This window comes from Miniopterus schreibersii (assembly GCF_964146895.1).
Source record: "Miniopterus schreibersii genome assembly, chromosome: 8".
NCBI classification, from domain to species: domain Eukaryota; kingdom Metazoa; phylum Chordata; class Mammalia; order Chiroptera; family Miniopteridae; genus Miniopterus; species Miniopterus schreibersii.
The window spans coordinates 69,801,317-69,822,318 of NC_138109.1; the positions used below are offsets into that span (position 1 = coordinate 69,801,317).

At 46.9% G+C, this 21,002-nt stretch overlaps 1 protein-coding gene across 7 annotated transcripts in view; it reads right to left on the bottom strand.

Moving 5' to 3' along the window:
- Nucleotides 1–21,002, bottom strand: part of PHACTR1 (phosphatase and actin regulator 1) — a 458,770-nt gene that overhangs the window by 37,606 nt on the left and 400,162 nt on the right. For all 7 annotated transcript variants that reach the window (XM_081143827.1, XM_081143829.1, XM_081143828.1 and 4 more), the window contains 3 exons: nt 19,002–19,323; nt 4,206–4,438; nt 2,167–2,323 (listed from right to left, as the gene is read on the bottom strand). In XM_081143827.1, the coding sequence (XP_080999953.1) occupies nt 2,167–2,323; nt 4,206–4,438; nt 19,002–19,323 (712 nt within the window). The remainder of the gene's footprint in view (nt 1–2,166; nt 2,324–4,205; nt 4,439–19,001; nt 19,324–21,002) is intronic.

Below are 21,002 nucleotides of genomic sequence, written 5' to 3' on the forward strand. Positions count from 1 at the left end.
ACGCAGAAAACTTTTGCAGTGCATGGATGCTCTGTGTCTCTTCCCACCTGAGTTTTGTCACCACCATTGCCAGCCAATCACGGTTGACGTACGTGGATATGGCTTCAGGCAGGAGAAGTTGGCAGCCGTCTCTCTCTTTGGGAGTATGTTCTGGGACAACAATGGCCTTTTTGTCAGTTACCTCCAGGTGGAATGGTTCTGCAGTGGTCAAGCCGAATGGCCAGCCACGTACATCTGCACCAGCCGCACATATCTGCTTTCTCTCTCTCTCATCTTTCTCTCTCTCCACAGAAGATGCCAACTTGGGCAGCCAGATGTGCTGGCATCTCACATCTGCAGAAAAGTATTCCATTTCCCATATGCCTGGGGCTCTGCTTGTCCTGTAGCAAAGCTGGGAAATGAGAAGTGAGGGCAGAGAAATACAATAAAGGATGCCCACACTCACGAAATACGATTAAGGATGCCCACTCTTTGAGAAGAGGGGCTGGGATCAAGGATCTGCTCCTTCTTTTTCCTATACTTCCCCCCCCAAAAAAACACCCCAGCCCTATTTATATTAGTATAAAACTGAACAAGCTGGTCAGGAATCAGCCCAGCACTGTATCCACTCACTTCAGAGAGAGAACCTGGCTACGTGCAGCCTAGGAGAGGAGACTTGGGGAGGCCAGATCATTGTCTCCAAAACCCTAAAGTAGGCATGTTAGAGGCATGAGGCTTTGCATAGCTGCAGAAAAAAGAGAATAAGACCCATGGGTGGGAGCTGCATGGACAGAGAGTTCAGGTCAATAGAAGGAAGGATGTTTAACCATCAGGCTCTGCAACAATGGGACTGGCTCTCCAGAGGGCTGGGAGTGACTGTCACTGATGGATTACTGACAGACGGGAAAGGGGGGCAGGGGGAGTCGGCGGTTAGATATTTTCATTCCATGATTCTAAAGGCTAAAGAAAGCGTTAACCATTTTACACAGCTCTGTAAGATTAAAATGACCTCCTCCAGGAGGAAACCAAGTTATTTATGAGAAAGAAGATGCCCTTAAGTAACAAAATTAATCAGGTGGGAGGGAAGAACCCCAGCGCTGTTGGGGGGCACCTGGGCCTCTGTAACCTCTTCAGGTACCAGTTACCTCACTTGTACTTGTGAAGATGGTAGTGAAAGCTACCGATGGGGTTGCTGGGAGAAAGAAAATGAAATAATAACAGGTAACTGAGTATTTACTATGGACTAGGGACTTTTAAATGCTTCACTTGTATTACTTAATTTTACAACTGCACATTTTACAAATACAGAAACGAGGCAAAGAGAGCAAGTTACTCAAGGCTGCACAGCTTGGAAGAGGGAGAAGAGGTGGAAACCCAGGAGATGCCTATGTGTTGCACCCAAACACTTAGCACAGTGCCTGGGACACGGTGGATGGAGCTCATGCGATGACTATTATCACAGAGGCAGAGTAACAAAGTAGTCGCGAGGGGGCACTCCGCTGCCATTCTGTTAGAGATCATACAGGGTCTAAAGTTCTCTACACCTGGTGTTCTCATCTGTAAAGTGGGCACAAATGTCCATTTCATGGGGAGCCTCGACGATTAAGTGATTTAATGCATGTAAAATGTTTAGAAGGATGCCTGGCAAATAATCAGCGCTCCACAATGTAAGCTAATTCCACATAAACATGTTCTAGACTACAAATACACACACGTGCGTAGTATGTTAAATAACACACTCTGTGCTTATGTCCGTAATATCCGTACACAAAGGGCAGTCACCCAAGAGTCACAGTTTAGAGATGAGGCATCATTAACAGCCATTGATGTCTTCTGGCTGCACAGTACAGACAAAAGTGCATTTGTTAGGTTGCTTTGTGCTCAACCAAACCCCAACTCCCACGTCTAGAGGCCCTCAAGTCTACTGCATGGTGGAGATTTTTCTACAGGAGGTTCTCCTGGAAACCTGCCTCTCAGCTTCTCCCTGAACTTCTAATCAAGTGAAATTTCCCAGATTTGAATGAGTGAAGGGGAGGAGACCGTAGAAGCAACCCTGGAGAAGAAATAGAATGTTTTCCATGGACTATTTTTGCAGTAAGCTCTTCAAGAGATACCCAGGACTGATGTGGGGATGGAGACTGACGTCTTTCACCCAAACCTGCAGAGCTGGTGGTCCTGTGGTCCTACCTGGTGAGCTTGGTGCCGATCTGCTGCCTTAGTTCCAGTCTCTCTTCATCCGTCTGCCTGGGAAGGATGTTCTTTTCTTCCAGCTCTCGCTTGGAGGGCCTGTTGCTGAGTTTGATGGCTAAGGAGTCCTTCCTGCACACCTTCATGGCCAGGGAGCCTGCAGAAGGGACAAGCGAGTTAATGACGCTGACACACGCCTGCCCTGGCTCCCACCGGACCCACCGTGGGCCACAAGGTAAAGGTCAGGAAGAAGCGGGCTTAACATTTGAGAGTGGCTAAGGCCCCAAAGGACACTTCCATAGTTCCTGCAAGCAACGCGTTCACACCTAGCAGTGCTGAGCATGTGAGGAGCCCATGGGGAGCCTGTGATGGGATCGTGGCTCTCCAGGGGTTTCCAGCATGCAGCAGCATCGTAAAGGAGGGACAGACTAGAGTGCAAAGTGGGGAGAAAGAAGAGGGCCTTTAGTAACTACGGGAAGCTTCACGGAGCAGGAGGGACTGGCACCTGCAGGACAAACGAGATGTGCCCAGGCAGCAGGTGGGTGGCATCCGCATGTGGGAAAGCTCAGAGGATACAGGCAGGCCAGGTAATCACAGGAGACAAAAGAGATCAGTGACTGTGGAGCCAGGGGGGATGCAAAGGAAAATAAAGCTGGGCAGAAAAAGTGGGGTCCGTATGGGGTGGAAGTAGAAGTAAACTCATTAAAATGGGCAATATCCCGGGACTGCTTTTCTTTTCAACGTAAGGGGCTCCGAGCAGGCAGCCACGGCAAGGCTTCCTTCCATCCGGAATAAATCCATGGTTCTCAACCAGGGGTGATCTTGCCCCCCAGGGGACACTTGGCAAAGTCTAGAGCATATTTTGGTTGTCAAAACTGGGGCTCGGGGAATGCTCCTGGTATCTAGTGGGCAGAGGCGGGGATGCTATTAGATATCCCGTAGTGCCCAGGACAGCCCCACAACAAAGACTTAAGTGGTCCAACATGTCAACAGTGCTGAGGCTGAGGAATGCTGGTGTAAAACATTTAATTCTCTGGTCAGGAAACGGGCTGAGCAGCTGCTCCTTCCACTACGGGGTCATTTGGGCCTCTGGCTGCCCTTCCGTGCTCCTCTCCTCATTATCTTGATCATGTCATTGCCCACCACAACTCTTACCATGCAGGGGGAGGAGGCTGGGAAGCAGCGAGTTTGGGGGACTCCTCTGGATTTTTTTTGTAGGATAGTCCCCTTTCTTCCTCACCAGTTTCACAACATGGGCTTTGGAATGAGACACAGTGGCATCAAACCCTAGCACTGTCCCTGAGTGGATGTGAGGCTCTGGGCAAGTCACCTGCCTCTCCCTTTTCTCCCCTCCTCTGTAAAATGGAGCAACAGTGTGAATGCCACCGGGTGTTGTAAGATGTACATAACAGAGTAAAAATCTTAGCATGTAGCAGGCACGGTATATATTCAGTGAAAAGTTGCTATAAATTCATTTATTAAAATGTCAACCGAAAAGCAGTCTCTAATCACTTAACTAATGTGCTGATCATTCACGGCCAGAAAGACAGATTTTGAACTTGCTGTCTTTGTTCCTTCTCCCGTAGCACATTTGAGGCCTTGAATAAGAAATTTAAATTCAGGCCCTCTAACCTGAGTGAATTTAGGCCTGCTTAAAATGCATTTGCTGCATACACACTGGTGAGTATATCTGAGCAGCGTGTAGATTGGAAATAAATTTTCAGGTCCATGCCCCCTTTTTTGAGGGAGGGGGCTGCACCCCAAGGGAAGCCATCAAAGAAAGGGAGAGCCGTCTAAGACGCAGCAGGTGGCAGCCCGATGTAAGTTTTAGAGCTATGGGGATGTTATGGGGACGTCGATCCTTTCGCTTTACTAAGGAAGGAACTGAGGCCCTAAGAGGCTAATTGAGCTGCTCGGTGGCCCAGGGCCAGCGGACACCAGGCCCTGATTGGAAGAGGGCCGGGCAGCTGGGCAGCACTGTTTCCAAGCGCCCCACCCCGCCCCCGCCCCTGCCCCCGCGAGGAGCTGGGTGCACGCACTGGTGTACAGCGAGCTGTCGTCTTCCTCTTCTTCCTCCCCCGAGTAGAGGCAGGAAGAGTCTTCATAGTCCGATTCATGAGGCACGTTTTCCTTATTGTCATCACAATCAATCACAACAGTTGGCACTTGTCTTATTTCTGGAAGGCCCAGAGGTCCTGCTTTTGTGACACCGTCACCCGAGTGCAAACCAGAGCTGTGGTAAGAGGTGGGACAGGGGACCCGCTGCTCGGAGCTGTTCAAAGAGAAAAAGGAAAGAAGACAGTCACTCTGGCTAACGTCATGGAAACGCATCAGAACCCTCTTCAGACTCAGTTGTCCGGTCCTAAGGGATGAAGGGTCTCCGGGGCAACTGAAGCCTCGTTTCTCATCTTACAGCTAAACACTGGATCACAGCGGACTTTTCTGATGGTGGTAGCAGCATGGAATAGGATGTAGGAATTCTAATTCCCTACCAGCTGGTGTTGCTCAGGGGTTGAGTGTCATCCCATGAGCCAGGAGGTCATGGTTGGATTCCTGGTCAGGGCACATGCCTGGGTTGCAGGCTCGATCCCTAGTAGGCGCCGGGCCATGCAGGAAGCAGCCGATCGATGATGCTTCTCATTGATGTTTCTGTGTCTCTCTCCCTCTCCCTTCCTCCCTCAAAAAATATATAAAAAAAAATTCTAGTTTCCTGTGGGTGGATGGTGGTGATGCTAGCACAGCAATGTGAATGTACTTATTGCCACTGAACTATACACCTTAAAATGGTAATTTTTTTTGTCCTAAGTATTTACAATTAAGAAAATAAAAACACAAAATTGAAAAAAATTTCATTCCACAAGTATTTCTGGTTAAGATCCATACCTCCAAGTGCCAAAGGAAAGTTCTTTTGCCATATCTCACTGGAGTAAAAGGATTAATTTGATGGAGAAGCTAGAGATCCACAGAAGAGATAACGCATGAAGTTCTAGCTTTCAAAGCTATGCAGCGTGAGCGGTAGGGGTTGAGTGTGGGATAGGCTGGAACTTCATGCGTGGAGATTCAGGGAAAGAGAAGAGGTGGGACCACAAGGCTGGCAACCTATTTGTGAACATCAGGACAGACATGGTCAAGTATGATTCAGAGAAAGTTCTCTCCCAAGGATGATGTCATATCCTAAGCACCCACGGGTAAGTCAATTTTCCAGGAAGCAATGGTATTGATATTCTTGGTTTTCCCTTTTAAATTGAACCAACTCAGATAAAATGTATTTTTTAATTAAAAATGATTTGCTTCATATATAGAAGCCATATAAGTTCATTGTAGGAAAATTAGGAAATGCATAACATCGAAAATTAAAAAGTAGTTATTTTCTTAATTGACTCCATCTTAGGCTCCTTAATTTAGAATCCTTTCAGTGACAGACTCTGAATGAAGCCCAGCAAGAATAATTGGCCAGAGACATACAATTAAATTTTATAATTCTTTTTCAGATTAACTGGAAATGGGATTTATATCTTTCATTTAAGGAACTTCTGAACATAGAAAATTCAATGCATTGTCCGGCTGGGCGTGGATCAGCAGTTGAGCATCAACCTAGGATCCAGGAGATCACAGTTCAATTCCCGGTCAGGGCACATGCCCTGGTTGTGGGCTTGATCCCTGGTTGGGGCGTGCAGGAGGCAGCCGATCAACCATTCTCTTATCATTGATGTTTCTATCTCTCCCTCTCCCTTCCTCTCTCTGAAATCAATAAGGTTATATTAAAAAAAAAATTCAGTGCATTTACCATCCAAAAGTGTCTGATATTCATAAAATAATGGAGTATGAGGATATACTATATATCAATAAATCCACATTAAAATATTTTATACAAAAGAAAAATCTTATTCATGACATATGAATGCATGATAGTCTCCTTTGAAACTTTCAATTATGCTTTAAATTATTGCTATGTCTAATTTAAATTCAATTAACTTCCTTCCATTGTTTCCAAAGCGCTGTTTTGCTCTTTGTATTTTTTCTTAAAATATATATTTTTATTGATTTCAGAGAGGAAGGGAAAGGGAGAGAGAGAAACATCAATGATGAGAGAGTCATTGATCGGCTGCCTACCGCACGCCCCCTGCTAGGGATCAAGCCCAAAACCCGGCATGTGCCCTGACTGGGAATCGAACCGAGATCTCCTGGATCCTCAGTCGATGCTCAACCGCTGAGCCACACCCGGCCAGGCACTCTTTGTAGTTTTTGCATAACTCTTCAGTGACAAAGATGGAAAATCTAGTTAACACATTACGAGTTATGGTGTTCAAGGCAATGAATTCAATCGACTAAAAAAAAGAAAGCCCTTCAACTACTAGGATTAAATCAAATATTTACAGAAATGCAGCAACTTATTAGACATGAGCAGCTAATGGGGTTCATTTCCCACCTAGTTCAGTACAAACGGTCATGAGAGCAGGAAGGTGGAGAACATGGTAGATGGTTTCTGGGTGACAAATATAAGAATTGACTGAAAAGAGACTGACTGGGGGAGTCAGTGCCCCACCTCACAAGGCACCGTCCCCTCTGCCCCCCAGTCAGGCCACAACACGCACTGCGTTCCAGTTCTGCTTGGGACTCTACACTGGGTATTAAAGGCAGTAGGGACAGAAGAGACAGAAATGTAATCCCGTGGCTCATGTTTTGCCGCACCCCTGCCTTCTCCTCTCCCTGATCTACAGGTTAATTAACAATGGCTCCTACAGAGACACAGAGCTGGGAATATTAGATTCGAGGGATGGAAAGCAGCCGATAGACATTCATGTTTGGTGGGGGAAAAGGTGGAAACATTAAGGTACGCGTTCCTTAGGGCAAAGGGCTCCAAACCATCCCAAGAGAATGGAGAGAGGAGAAATATTGTGCAAAGGAAGACAAAAAACACAGCCTTCCAGGCAGCTGCGATACACAGGACACTGTGGTTTCTCTTCCCCCAAAGACACGTGGGAAGCGTGAGACTCTTTGTTGGATGGGATTGGAGGCTGATCCCGGTCGCTCAGGCGGGTGCTAGGTATCATGCTACCCACCAGCCCTGCGAAACAGGGACCAGTCCTGGCGATCAGTGACTGCCTGTTGGGGGCGCTACAGAAACAGCTGGGACCTCGCCTGGCCAACAAGGGCACCTTCCTGAAGTGCGCCTCCAGCACGGGATAGAATGTCACTTTCCCGTAAGGGTGAGCAAGGTCTTTTCCAGGAAGCTAGGTGAATCCACCAGAAGGGCTTTACCATATTCTATTCATGAATATCCACCGACTGCCACCTCTGAGGGGAAGGAAGGCAAACACCCAGGCAAGACAGTCTAGCTGGTGACTCTGGAGAAGCACAGGAGAGCAAGGAAGGCAGGTGAGAGCGAAGAGCTAGCTGCGGAGGAGCATGGGAGAGTTACTATGCGACCTCAGATCAAGATCGAGGAGCTAGGGTACAAATTCGAGTCTAAATTTTGCCACTTATGATTGGTCAAATTATGTAACCTCTCAGAGCCTCAGTTTCCTCAACTGTGGCTTTGGGGAAATCACACCTTTTCTGTAGGGCTGGTGCATGTGAAGGGTCCCACTGGCCATGCCCTTAGTGAGACCCTCACTTGTTATTTATAGCAGTAGCCTTCCAAGTGGTTTCAAAACACTCCCAGTTTCAGTTTATTTTCCACACTCTTGTCGGAGCAACTTTCTAATACTCAGGTCTAGTCCCATCTGTTAGAACTCTGAATGCCTGCCCCATCTACAAAACCAGTGCTTCAAGGGTGACACAAATGGAAAATCCAGTGAACCCATCAGGAGCTACACTATTCAAGGCAAAGAGCTAGATCAACTGAAATGTAGCTCCTAATTACATCTGGCCTCCACCCTGGTGCTTGTGGGCGGGAAGGGGAGCACGCAGCTGAACATCAGTCTTAGGAACGCTGGTTTTATACAGCAGAGTTGTCACTTAGAAGGTGTGCTCTACGCAGAAGGTCTCACTGCTGAAGCAAAGTGAAAACCCAGAAGCAGTCAGTTAAACCCAGCATGACACCCAATGCCTTGCACAACTTGACCCACATTATTGTGAAACCAGCCTCTGTCCCCATATAATTTACCCCTTGGTCACACACAGCAATGCACTGCATACTCTTGGCATAGAATGTGCTCCCATCCCACCTTCAACTTAATTTCTATTTACCGTTTAATAATTGTCTCAGGCAACACGTTGTCTATGTTCTTGAGGGATTCCACGATACTGAAAATTGCGAACATCTGTTTGCTTACTAGCTTCCCTTCCCCAACCACACTGTGGGCTCCTTGAGGGGCAGGGACCACATCTAATTCATGTTTGTAGTAGGTGCCCAGCACCACGTGTGGCACAAAGCGGACACTCAGTAACCGTTCACTGTTTTTGCTTAATGGAAGACATGGGCTGGGATCACTGATACTTAGGTGCAGTTGTAAGTGGTTGACAAATCATGTTTACAGGGTATTAAGAGATCTGGTTTTAGTTTTCAGGGAGGCATCTGGTGGCGTATTGCAGGGCTGCGGGTGCCCCTGATTTGGTTGCTGCTTTTATCAATGGCTTCAAAACAGAAAGGGCATCCTGACCCAATTGGTGGAAGAACTGAGGAAAGGAAGGAAAAGAGGGAACAAACAGGACAAATGTTTACTGAACGTGTCACCCACTGTCCTAGAAGCATTCACATCCAGCATCTCACTTCATCTTCATATTAACTGCAGGAGAGGTGTCATTATCTCACTTTATTAAGCAGAAACAGAGGCTCTGAGAGGGAAATAAACAGGCCCATAAGGACACTGGGAGTAAAGAAAGGAGGGAATCTGACCCACTCTGTTTCAATGTGCTATAGCCAGAAACTGAATTATGCTATTTGTAAGATTGTGTACTTTGATTAGACACAAGCCCCACTAATTGTACACATGTAAGGTAGCGAGGACGTCATGCCTTATCAATAATAACACGTGTAAAAAATGGGCTTTATTACTTTTTAAATATTTTAAATCTTGCCAATCAAGGTAAGTAATAGTGTTCTACCCCACCATGGTCAGGCCATGCCTGGGGTACGGAGTTTAAAGGATTCATCTTACACACATGACTATAATGGTCAGGATGGTGAGAGGAGTCACCTGCTGACCTACTGTCATGGTGGTTTTTGCACATAAATGGCAGAGTCGAGTCTGTGCCACAGAGCCTTAGATATTTACTATCCGGTTCTTTACAGAAAAAGTTCCCTGACCGTTGGTCTAACTATCCGGTTTTTTACAGGAAAAAGTTCCCTGACAGCTGGTTTAAACCAGGACTCCTAACCTTCGATCATACCCACACTCTTTAGCGTTTTTTTGTCTGTGCCATATTTGAAGCCCATTTACCCTATTATTTAGTTTGTATTTTTAAATCAACACTTAAAAACACTTAAATACTAATTTAGCCTCATCTTAAGCAATAATATCTTTGTAATCATAGGCTTCATGTGCTAATTATGTGTTTATAACTTACATTGAAATAAATGACTATTAAAACTTTTATGAAAGGTTGTGCTAAACTCGCTTTATGTACCACCATTGATGTGTATGTCACACTTGGGTTAAATAATGGCCTGGAAATCTCAGCTGCAGCATGATTGACGTTTGGGGCTAGACAACTTGGGTGGGGGGGGTCTGTCCTGTGCATTGCAGGATGTTTACAGCACCCCTGGTCTCTACCCACTAGATGCCAGTGACATCTCCTCTAGTGTGACAACCAAAAATGCCACCAGACATGGCCAAATGCCTCTTGGGGGAGAGGAACTGCCCATCTGGGAACCATAGGCCTAGAGTACCCACAGTGGCTTTGCCACGCGCTGCGTTCTCAGTTGCACCACGCAAATCACTTGTAAAGCAGCCTTGGTGCTGACTATCAGGAATTCCCAGTGGCAGTGGAAGGATGAAGAAGTGTCCAGATCCTGTCTCCTAAGTTCCTGACTAGCTGTGTCTCAGGCTGTCACTGGGGCTGTCTCCCAAATTTGATGCTATTAGTGTTCTACTGAGTCAGTACTTGCAGCCCTGGCCTGGTCCCCGAGCAGTTGCCCCACTAACCTAAGAGCACCAAGCTGACTCCAGAGCACAGCAGCTTTCCTCATCAAGATGCCCATATCGGTGATTTACAGAATGACACTCCGGTGGCCTGAGTCACCGCATCTTCCAGATCACCTGGCAACCCCCGAGGAGAGGTTGACTCACGTCATCAGGACTATTCTAGACCATTCATGTCAAAACCCTTTGAAGTTAAGCTTTTCCTTTGCTTGGAATTCAAGTGGACCTCACTGCACGTGGGCTGTGTTCTGTTCCTCTTCTTGGTGGCTGACCAGGTACTAAAACCTGGGAAATATAACGCCCCCCATCCTCACCGATATGGAGCCTTCCTTAACTCGTGCTGGACTACTGTACATAATGCTGATAGAAGTTAATGTTTTTAAACGCTCACGCTGCGCCCTGTATCGATTCACTTGGGTCTTACAACAACCCTGTGGCGTAGGTTACTGCGACTGCCCCCATTTTAGAGAAGAAAGTGAGGCACATGACTCAGGTCACAGCGAGAGGGACACAGGCCTCACTGGACGTGGGCAGCGGGACTACACAACCTGCTCGCTCCCTGATGTCACTACACCACCTGCGCGGAAGCAGCAGTCCTGCAACGGCTCCGGCCCTTCCCCTGCTTCCAGAACCTTCTCTTCTCCCCACCACCACTCGGCCCACTCTCTGCTGCTGTCAAACAAGTCCGATCATTCAATTCTCCCAATGAAAACCTTTGCAGGTCTCACTGGAGACGATGAATTCCACCCTCTTTGGCATGGAGTGGGGGTGCCTCACGACCTGACCCCACAATTCCCTTCAGTCTCCTTTGTTACTGTTAGTGTCTCAGCCACGGCGGGCCACCTGACACTCCCCAGGCACACTGTGAACTCCCCTGCTTCCTCCTCTGCTCCTGCCCTCGCTGCGCCTCAGCCGAACCCCTCAGAGCCTAGCCTGGCTTCGGGGACCTCGCCCACTACAGCTCACACGCCGTTTCTTAAGAACAGCCCTTCCTAACTTGTGCAAGGGCCTTCTCTGTGCTTCCTCAGTCTCTGTTCTCACCTGTTACAGCACCTGTCACGGGTCATTATAATTATGTGTCTAAGCATTTGGCCCCTGCCCCCACTGACTGTAAGTCCTTCGAAGACGGAGGCTCAGTATTAACTGTCTCCACACCCCTAGTCCCATTTGTGCAGCTCAGTATCTGGACTGACGTCTCGTGGAATCAGAAGAGGTCATATTACATCCCTCGTCATCTAATTCACTAAAATACTGATCCCGATCCTCAGGGTCTCGCTGCTGCGATAGCTAACACACGTGGTCCCTGCGGGGCCTGTCCACGTGCTCTGTAATCGTTCATGATCTCCATTCGTCTCCACAAACGCTTGCACAGTTAGGAAGGGTATTGTTATTACCTTGATTTTATGGGTGAGAACATTAAGGTTCCTGAGAAAGTAAGTGGTCACAGCAGGGATGTGACCTCGGGCCTTCCCGCTCCAGGGCCTGTGCTCGTTCCATCAGCCATGCTGCCTCCCAGAGAAGCCTCAGCACAGTCTCTTGTAGACGTACATGCCGACCGTGAAATACAATTCGCACCGCCCGTTCAAAAAAACCATGGAATATGACAATTATCTGTACAACAGGAAGCAAAGACGACAGGAGCGCACAGGACCAGGCGACCCGTCCACTACGATTCTGCTGCGAGGAGCCCGGGGGCAGGGGCCATCGGGGCAGAGGTGGGTGTGAGCTCTGGCCCGGAGGTTTGCAGAGAAAACAGGCTGAGAGGAGAAACTAATTCTGGAGCTGGCTAGCCCAGCCCCGAGAACGGAGCACGGTGTGTGTGTGTGTGTGTGCGCGTGCGTGCATGTGTGTGCACGTGTGTGCAGCGGGCCTACTGTGGCCACGATGGTGCGGAGCCTCTTCAGGCCGCTCCCTCCTCCCAGGCCCAGCTCTCTCTCCCCAGCTCCCCGTCCCCACCACACAAAACATAACACAGCTGCTGGTTTATCATCTGCTTCTTCCACTGAAAGGGGAGCCGGCAAGGATGTGGGCTTTGTTTCGCCCTCCCTGTCTCCCCAGAGGATGGAACAGCCTGAGTATCTTCCTTCATGAAAACGATGAAAGGACAGCCAAGAGTAAATAGTTGTTTACCTAAAACAGGAGGCCTGCTACTGACACGAGATGCACTAAAAACAAGCCTTCAGAGGGCTTGGGAGTAAATGGCTGTCTTATGGCAAAAAGCTCGCGTTTCACGCCCTCTTAGCTATGTCCCCAAGGCACGGCAGGGAAAGGAGAAGCTCCCCTCTCTCCCCTGTTCTATCTCCATCCTGAATAACATTTAAGGAGTCTTCTGTTCGGAAATTCAACTCTCTTCTTCAATTCCACTAAACTGAGTAGGAGACACATAGATTGAGAATACAAGGGCACTTCTCAGATCCCCACTCCACCTCCCCCCAGTTTCCTGCCATTTACATGGTCACATTTCTAAGAAATCCCTAGATTTTAAAAATGAAGAGACTGTCTTGCCTTTCATGTTGATTACCAGTGAGGGACAGGCAGCTAATTTCTAATAATTCATAAAGAAATGAAGGCCAAGACACCTACATTTCAGGGTCATTACAACAGCTGGCCCCTTTCCAGGGGGCTTTATAATCGCGGCTTCATCTCCATCACTTGGTAACAGGCGGCTGCACAGCAGAGCAGGGGACTCAGGTGGGCGGGATCGCCGGGCACCAAACACCTCTGACGCTCTTGTAGAAAACCGGGGGCAGGTTTTGAAATGAAAAATCACTGTATATTTTAAATCCTTAATCTCCACTGAAAATACCTGAGAACCATTTTGCCACCACTTCTAAAGGAAAGCGTGTAATAGTGGAAGGTTGCTTCCTGGCGTCTGATTTCAAACGCAACAATTGTGAAAATGAAAAAAAAAAAAAAAAAGACATTAATCTCCTCAAAGGACAGAGAAAATGTATTATCTACAAATATGACAAGGAAAATGAAATTAAACTTCAAGAGGACCAGCATTTTTGTAATCTAGTCTGCACGAGTCATGAAGGGAGTTTTCAGAGGGGAGAGAGACAATCAGCCGCTTTCTTCTGAGAGACCAGGAATGTGTGAGAAATTATGCTACACATTGCAGTGCCTGAGGCTGCGGCTGAAAAATGACAGAAATAACACCGCAACCCAAGAAACGAGTTAATCAGCTTCACTTTGGGACAGCAGGCACACATTGTGTTTAATCGTGGCCTGGGATTAGCCTTTGGAGATAAGAAACTCAACATTAGAGCTTTTGTTTTTTGTTGAACTTCAGTCAGCTAGAGACTGTGCCCTTCTATATATAGACTAGGGTCCTGAGCTTCCCCGAGCAGAGAATGTGTTTTGAGTTTCTTTTTTCCCCTAGCAGTGCTAATGAATTTAAATTAATTCAGTCACAACCCTTTCTCTGTCCTTGCAGGGACGAATGACCCACATTTCTGAAATAGGGTCTGGGCTTGAGATGTGATGAATAAACAATAAGACATGAAGAATCTGACCAACAGCCCACCCCTCCCTGCATTCTCCACTTCTGATGGAGGAACCACACAGGGGTGGCTCTTTTACAAAACTTCATCCCTGGACATCAGCCAGTGTCCTAGGGTCGCGCTTGGATGGTGGTGCGAGGAGGGCAGGACATGGAGTGAAGAGGTCAATGTTTGAGTCCCAGCTGGGCCATACACTGGTTGTGCATCTGGGTCCTCGGTTCCTCATCAGTCGAACGAAGAACCTATATGCCCACCTCACAGGCTCCTGTGAGATCAGAGGATAATGCTGGTGCTGTTGTGCCTTATGAACATCAAAGCAGGTAGTTGCTGTTTTAACAGGGATGTATTTAAACACCAGCAATTACATAAACCTGTCATTATGGATATTATTTGTTAATTTATTAAAACACTTCTTTTAGCATTTTTATATTTTTGGTTTGCAAAATCTTTCTGGGCAATAGTTTGCAAGATCCAAGAATCACTATTTATGCATTGGGCAAGGCAGAGTTTCAACTGATGTATACGCAGGAATTCAGGCACATATTCTGTCTCTTAAAAATACACTTCCTTTAATCCTCTTAAGATTTCGAAAGATGTTAATGGTTTGTACAGTCTCATTTTAATCTTCCTCTAACCAGTTTGCTCACCAACCTTTCAGGGGATGGTGATAATACCTTGCACTGAAATCTCATCAAGCCCCTCGGAATAGCAGTTAAGTGGTAAAACAGTAACTACAGGCAGCCACTTATAGGTAATACATACATGCTTTAAAATCAAAGAACTGACCTCATGTAAGAGGTTGATAAAACTCTGACCTCAAATAGTCAGGGACAAATGTCTAACCAGAACTGCGTTAGATTTTAAAGAGGCGGTCATCGAAATAAGAAAAAGGAATCTTTCCCTGAAAATGCATTTCACCTAAAAACATATGCCATTTTTATGATGATAAACAAAATTCTGAACTTCTTCAGATATGCTGCTTCACAAGCAAATAACACTCAGGTATTCAGAGTTTAACTTTTGCTAGGGCACCAATGCACCTCTAGTTATCATCATGGAACAGTCTTATTTGCAGGTGGAAACATCACTAACATAAGCCAATGCAGTAATTATGTCAGACTGTTAGGGCTAAAAGAAACCCTGGGGATCATCTAGTTCAGGACCAGGAATTAGTCTTTAAGAATCAGTCTTTAGAATTTCCTGTGACCCTTGAGGTCACATGAAGAAAAGTAATTGTCACCATGAAATGTATTTATACTAGGACAATGAATGATTTGTTCTCTTTGAAAGGCCTAAAATAATTATGGAATAATAGAATTGTAGAGATTGAAGGGATTTGGGGGGCTGCTGATTTCAATTTTTTTCTGTCCAATTTTGAAATTATTATATTTTCAATATTCAATAATTCAATATTCAATAATTTAGTTCCCAGCTAATAGAACTGATCAACTGAATTAAGAGGGGAATGAAAATCAGTGGCTGATTAGGATTTGAAGTCCAACTTCCAAGATTGACGCGAACTAGATCACAGAGCTTACTGTAGATATTAAAAATAAATATTGCATAATATTTGAGATGATAAAACAATATCTTCAAAAAGGATATGAGTGGAGAGGAAACAAATGAAAACAATCTAATTTGAGGAAACTGACAAAACAAACAAAATCCACAAGATAGATCAAACCTATTTGCAATATGCCCTTTAGGGGCACTGAAGGCAAATTTCGTGTGCTATATAATTTTGCTTAATACTCACTACCATTTATTGAGCACTTCCTGTTATGCTATCCAATAAGATGAGTGGTTTGAATTAAGTGATTTGTTCTTCACAAACAATGCCAATGGGGTGGTGGTGTTAATATTCCTGTTTTACACATGTGGAATCAAAGGCAAAAGGACGTGGAGTCTCTGAGACTGAAACCTGGCCCTCAGGCGCTCAGCCGTGACATGGGGCTGTCTCCAGCGTGGCCACGCTGCCCAGGGCAGCCCTGAGGCATTGGATAAATGTGTCTAAGCTGGCTGCAGCTGGTCTCTATTTCTCTCCTGCACCGCTCCCATCAAATCTGGTGAGTCAATGTTATAACTATCTAACCATATGTTATTTCTTAGTGTCATCCAACAGGGTTCAGGTTAAGGTAATGATTAAGAACTTCATACAAATTAGAACAGATTTAGAAAAATCTTGGGAGAACATAAACAATACGTAGAGAGTCTAGAAACCATCTCAATAAGCGATTACATGGATTTGGGATTATTAACATAGAAGAGGGAAGACAGATAAAGTAAATGGTAGCTATCTTCAAAGACTTGAAAGCCTTTCACAGTAAAAGATTAGAAATAAGATTGGGGGTTTATAATAAGTAAAAGTTTTAGCTTAATGTAATAAAGAACTTAGTAATAATTATACCTTGTTGATAATGGTACCTAGAGAAGCTCCCTTTCTCCAAGAGACTAGAAGACAAATAGTCAGGAACACTGCAACGGGTGGGCTGTTTTAACTGAAACAGGACTATTGATTCAAATTTATGGTCCAAAGTCAGACATTAAAGCTATTTAATTCTTCATTCAATTTACATGCTAACTACAATGTTTCATCAGGATCAGACTGGAGGTCTGGACTAATGCCCTACAGGTGACATTCTGGGAGATCTAAGGGTCTTTGTGGGCAACATGCCTAAGTGTTCGGTAATGTTTCTTTCTTCTTGCGGTGTGTTTTGGAGTCACTGGAATTGCTAGATGTAAATAATTGTTTCCTTCTGTATTAAATTTGGTCAGAACAAGAATGAGATCTTGTTGACAGGCAACAGGGAGAATTCTTAGAAAATAAAAAGGGTAACATCACTGGAGACAGTGGCAGTTCCCGCACTGAACTGACAGGTGGCCTGTGACCTTGTTCTGTTCCCAGTTCCTGCCAGATCTCCTGGAAGGCAATGTGAATGCTCAGGAAAATCTCTCAATCTTTATTTGATTGGGAATAAAGCCTCTCTTTTCCTGAAGGTCTCCCTTGTCAAAGTGATATATGCACTAATGCCCTATGTCCTGGCTGGTCTATCAGAACAAACCCGGGCCTTGACCTGGGAAGAGAGGGGAGGGAGACAGAGGAGGAAAGAACAGCCTGGGGGTTGCCTTGGCTCCGCTGCCAAGGCCATGCTGTCTTCTGGCCCACTCCCACCTCCCATAATATCACACTTCCCCTCCAGCCACCCCACATTTGTTCTCTAGGATTCATTTTGATAAAGAACCTGCTTTGGTTTAGGTCAACAGACCTACCCACTGGTCTACAGTCCACTGAAATATTCTACAAATACACAGAAACTACTGAACCGAGGAACATTGTGTAACTTGTGGCTTAGGGCTGTCAACAGCACCTTATAAAATGGCATGCTTTAAGTGTAAGCGTATTCAGCAATGTCCTCCTAGTATACTGTCCAGAGTGTTTTTTCAATTGATTAAAGCTCCCGAGAGATACCAAAACTTACTGGATATATAGTAGACACGGGACAGGGAGTATGTTGACCGTTAGCTGCCTTGAGGAAAGCAGCTGCCCTCTAACAGACAGAGCTCTGGATGTGCAGCTGGACGACCAGGCTGGAAGGTGCGACGCCTCGCAGGACTATCTAGGGCAGGGCTTTCCCATATGTCCATGGGGAAAGACCAGTTTTGTTGGTTGGTTGTTTTATTTACATATTTTAATTTTCAATCCATCACAAATGGGTGTTTTTGTAAAATATAATAAATATAAAAAATGAAATTCTTTTTTATTATAAGATTCAACATACAACATTATTCTGTCAAATGGCCATAAAAGAGTGTAAAGGCTGGCTCTTAATTTCTTCCCCATCTGGTTGCAGATGGGCAACAGGCAGTGTGTGGTCCACTCTTTGAGCAGCTGGCATTGGGGAACTCAGCCTTCCTTAGTTTCTCCAGTCTCCCAAGGTGGTGTAAGGATTAAGATGATAACAAAGGTGTGTGGTCAACTAAAAAGTGCCATCCGAGCTTTAAGCTATTATTGTCCTCATTAACAATAATAGTAGTTGAAATGATGACAAGGGGCCAAATACATTTTTTTTCCTTCTGTGACAATAGCTATTAATGTGGCGCAATCAAGTCAGGATACCTAGCGGCAGTGTCTTCCCTCGGAGTCACCAATTTCCCAAACACAGAATGCTTGGCTGAGAGGCAGGGAGGGAGAAAGCCACTGAGAGCTGGGAAGGTGCACCAGAAAGCTCCCGACAGTGTCCGTCTGCCTCTGGCTCTCTGCCTGGTGATCAGCTGGGAACCCACAGTGCAATTTGCCATCCCTAGGACCCAGTTAACAGAGGTCTTAACCTGGGACAGGCATTAAGGGTCCCAGCTCAGATACACCCTTCATGCCAGATCGCCACTTTCTTGTCAGGCAAGGGAACTAGGTCAAGCAACACACCTTAGAATCATAGTGGGAAATTTCAGCCACCTCTGGGCCCAGGAAGGGTGGTGTTTGAAACACACACACACACACACACACACACACACACACACACACACACACACACACATCAGTGCTATTCAGAACAAGCACGAGAGCTCTCCCCAAGGGCTGGGGAGTCAGGGTCTTTGCTGCAGGCCTACCCTTGGGGTTCTCTTGGAAGATCTCCCAGCAATGCCATTAGAAGCAGATTCTAGTGAAGGAGGGGGCTGCACCACTTGTTGAACATCACAGGCTCATAGGCATCTAAGCAGACTGCAGAACTCCACTTCCTCCACCAGCACGAACAGGCACACTCTCCACCTTTCCCATCCCTCTGGTTTTCCACTGCCATTCTGCCAGTTCTAGTCTTTTTTTAATTTACATTCAAATGGGCATTTTATATCATAAAATATCTATAAAGTAAAAAATTAGTATAGGAAGATATGAAAAAAGAAAACAAGAGATTTGCTCCCCAACTCCCTGCCCTAGGGGTAACTACTTTAATGATTATGTGTGTATGCTTTCAAAAAATGTTAAGGCTTATGGAAATATAATATGTGCTAGCATGTATGCTGCTTCTTTTTGAGAAATGTGATTGTTCCATAGTTTGGCAACTGGCAACATTATTATTTTTCCTACACTTCCCTTGACCTTCGGATTTTGGTCTGATTTTACTTCCAAACTCTCCTCCCACCCCCCCTGCCTTGGCCTTCATATCCCTGTGTCATGATCAAACCCCCAACCCTTCTCCCCAACCCCAGCCAAGTTCATCCTCCAGCCCTCACCCCACCCCATTACCTCTCCAGCCTCTGCATGGTCATGGCCAGCGTCTTGTTCAGCTCGTCTATCATCCTGCAGCTCGAGGGGTGCATGGGGAGGGAGCCGGTGGCGGAGGGGAGGTGCTGGCCGAGGCTGCCATACTGCAGCTGGTGCTGGATCTGGGACGGTAGGACTGTGTGGTGGTGCTGCGCCCCACCCTGCTGGCCGCTCTTCTGGGCTGCGTAGGAAGCCAGGGAGAGGTCTGGCCCCCCTACAGGCATACAGATCATGACTTTCTTTGGAGGTAGCGGAGGCGACAGTTTCACTGGCAGACAAGGCAATTTCACAGGGGCGCCAGGATCTGTGGCAGAAGGAGGTGAGAGACAGGTGTGAGTTTGGGGGGAAGAAACTCAGAACACTGCATGGGCCCACCGTGAGGCCATGGGCATTGGGGGGACCTGAGATAAAACGCACCCACTGAAGACACCAGCAGGGTGAGTGGTGCTCAGCAAGCACCCACCATGTCCTGTTTCCTGCCTGGAGTGTGCTGGCGGAAAGGGCCCCCAGGGACTCAGGCATTAGTGTCTGTCACACAGCTGTCAGCCTGAGGCTCACCAGCAGCAGGGAAGGGAACGAATGCAATGCACCCTCTGGTCGTGGAAACCCATGGACTTCCAGAGACCTTTTCTAGGATGGGCCACAATGCCTACAACTGGGCCGTCACGATGTGAACATATCTTTTCATTTGGCACTTTCAGATTAGAAGGAAGCCCTAGGTTCAAGTCCACTGACAGCATCCCTTCCACAGTGACTCTAATGTTGCCACTCTCCATCCCCTCATCTGTAACCTGGGCGATCTCCGCATCTGGGAGGATGCTCTGGGAGCATCTGCCGTCACAGAGGGTTCAGGTGCCCCGTATGGGGTGAGCTGTGGGCATGGTGACTGGGCTGGCCCACCAACTCACATGGCACCCAAGGCAGGCTGTTCAAACTGTAGGGAGGCTCCGACAGGCACTCCATGGGCTTGGGGAAACTGGTCCCCACCCGACCCCCTGGTTCCATGATAGTGGCACTGAAATTCCCACAGATGCTCCAAATTAAGGGAAGCTTAAGGTTAGACCAGACCCTCAGGGCGTCTTTGTCTTTGGGATGACCTGCAGTCCTCTGCTGTACCCCACATTCCTGGGCATCATCTAGCACTGGGGGGGCACAAGGCTGAGTTGTGAGGGTTGCAGGTTGCCTGGGAGAACATGGCCAGGAGGGCAGCAGGAGAGGGAAGGTGGGCGAGCACGCACAACTTCACACCTGGTGCTCATGCAGGGAGCAGGGCAGGGCTCGACTCTTGGTCTTTGAGGCCCTAGATTTTTCTCCAACGATCTGTCTGCTTTGAGGGTGGCAGTTTAACTACCACAGTCCTGCCAAATTGACATTCCTAGAGCACCAATCTGATCTTGTCACTCCTCAGTTTAAAACCTACCAATGGCCTGGAACTAAAGCTCAACTGTGACACATCACTTGAGGCTTCCCTGGTTTCTGCTGCTCAGTTCGTCTCCTCACGTTCACACTTTGCCTCCCTGAAGTCTGCTCTGGTGCCTCCAGTTGCAAATAGTTGCTCCTGTCTTGCTTTGACCAGTCTCTCCTTTGACATGTACAGCTTTTCTCCTGTGGATTTTACTTATTTGCTCACCCAAAATTTAAGTCTCCATCCCCAGCTCACTCCTCCCAGGTGGCCTCTGTTCCTCACATCCTCCCAGGGCTGTTGCCGCCTCCCCTGGCTCCCAGCTCAGTGGGCACCTCTCCTATTGCACAGAGAAACTGAGGTGAGCCCTCGAGGCCCCTCTTCCCTCCGATCAGGACTCGCTCTCACCATGACTCACAGGCATCCGCCCTCACTCCTGGACCGCCGAGCTCCCCAAACCACCTGGCATTTCCACTCCCTTGGGCCTTTGTCACGTTCCCTCAAATTGGAACTTTCTCTCGTCTTCTTGGTCAATGCCTACTCTCCCTTCAAGATACTGCTCAAAAATGACCACTCCTGAA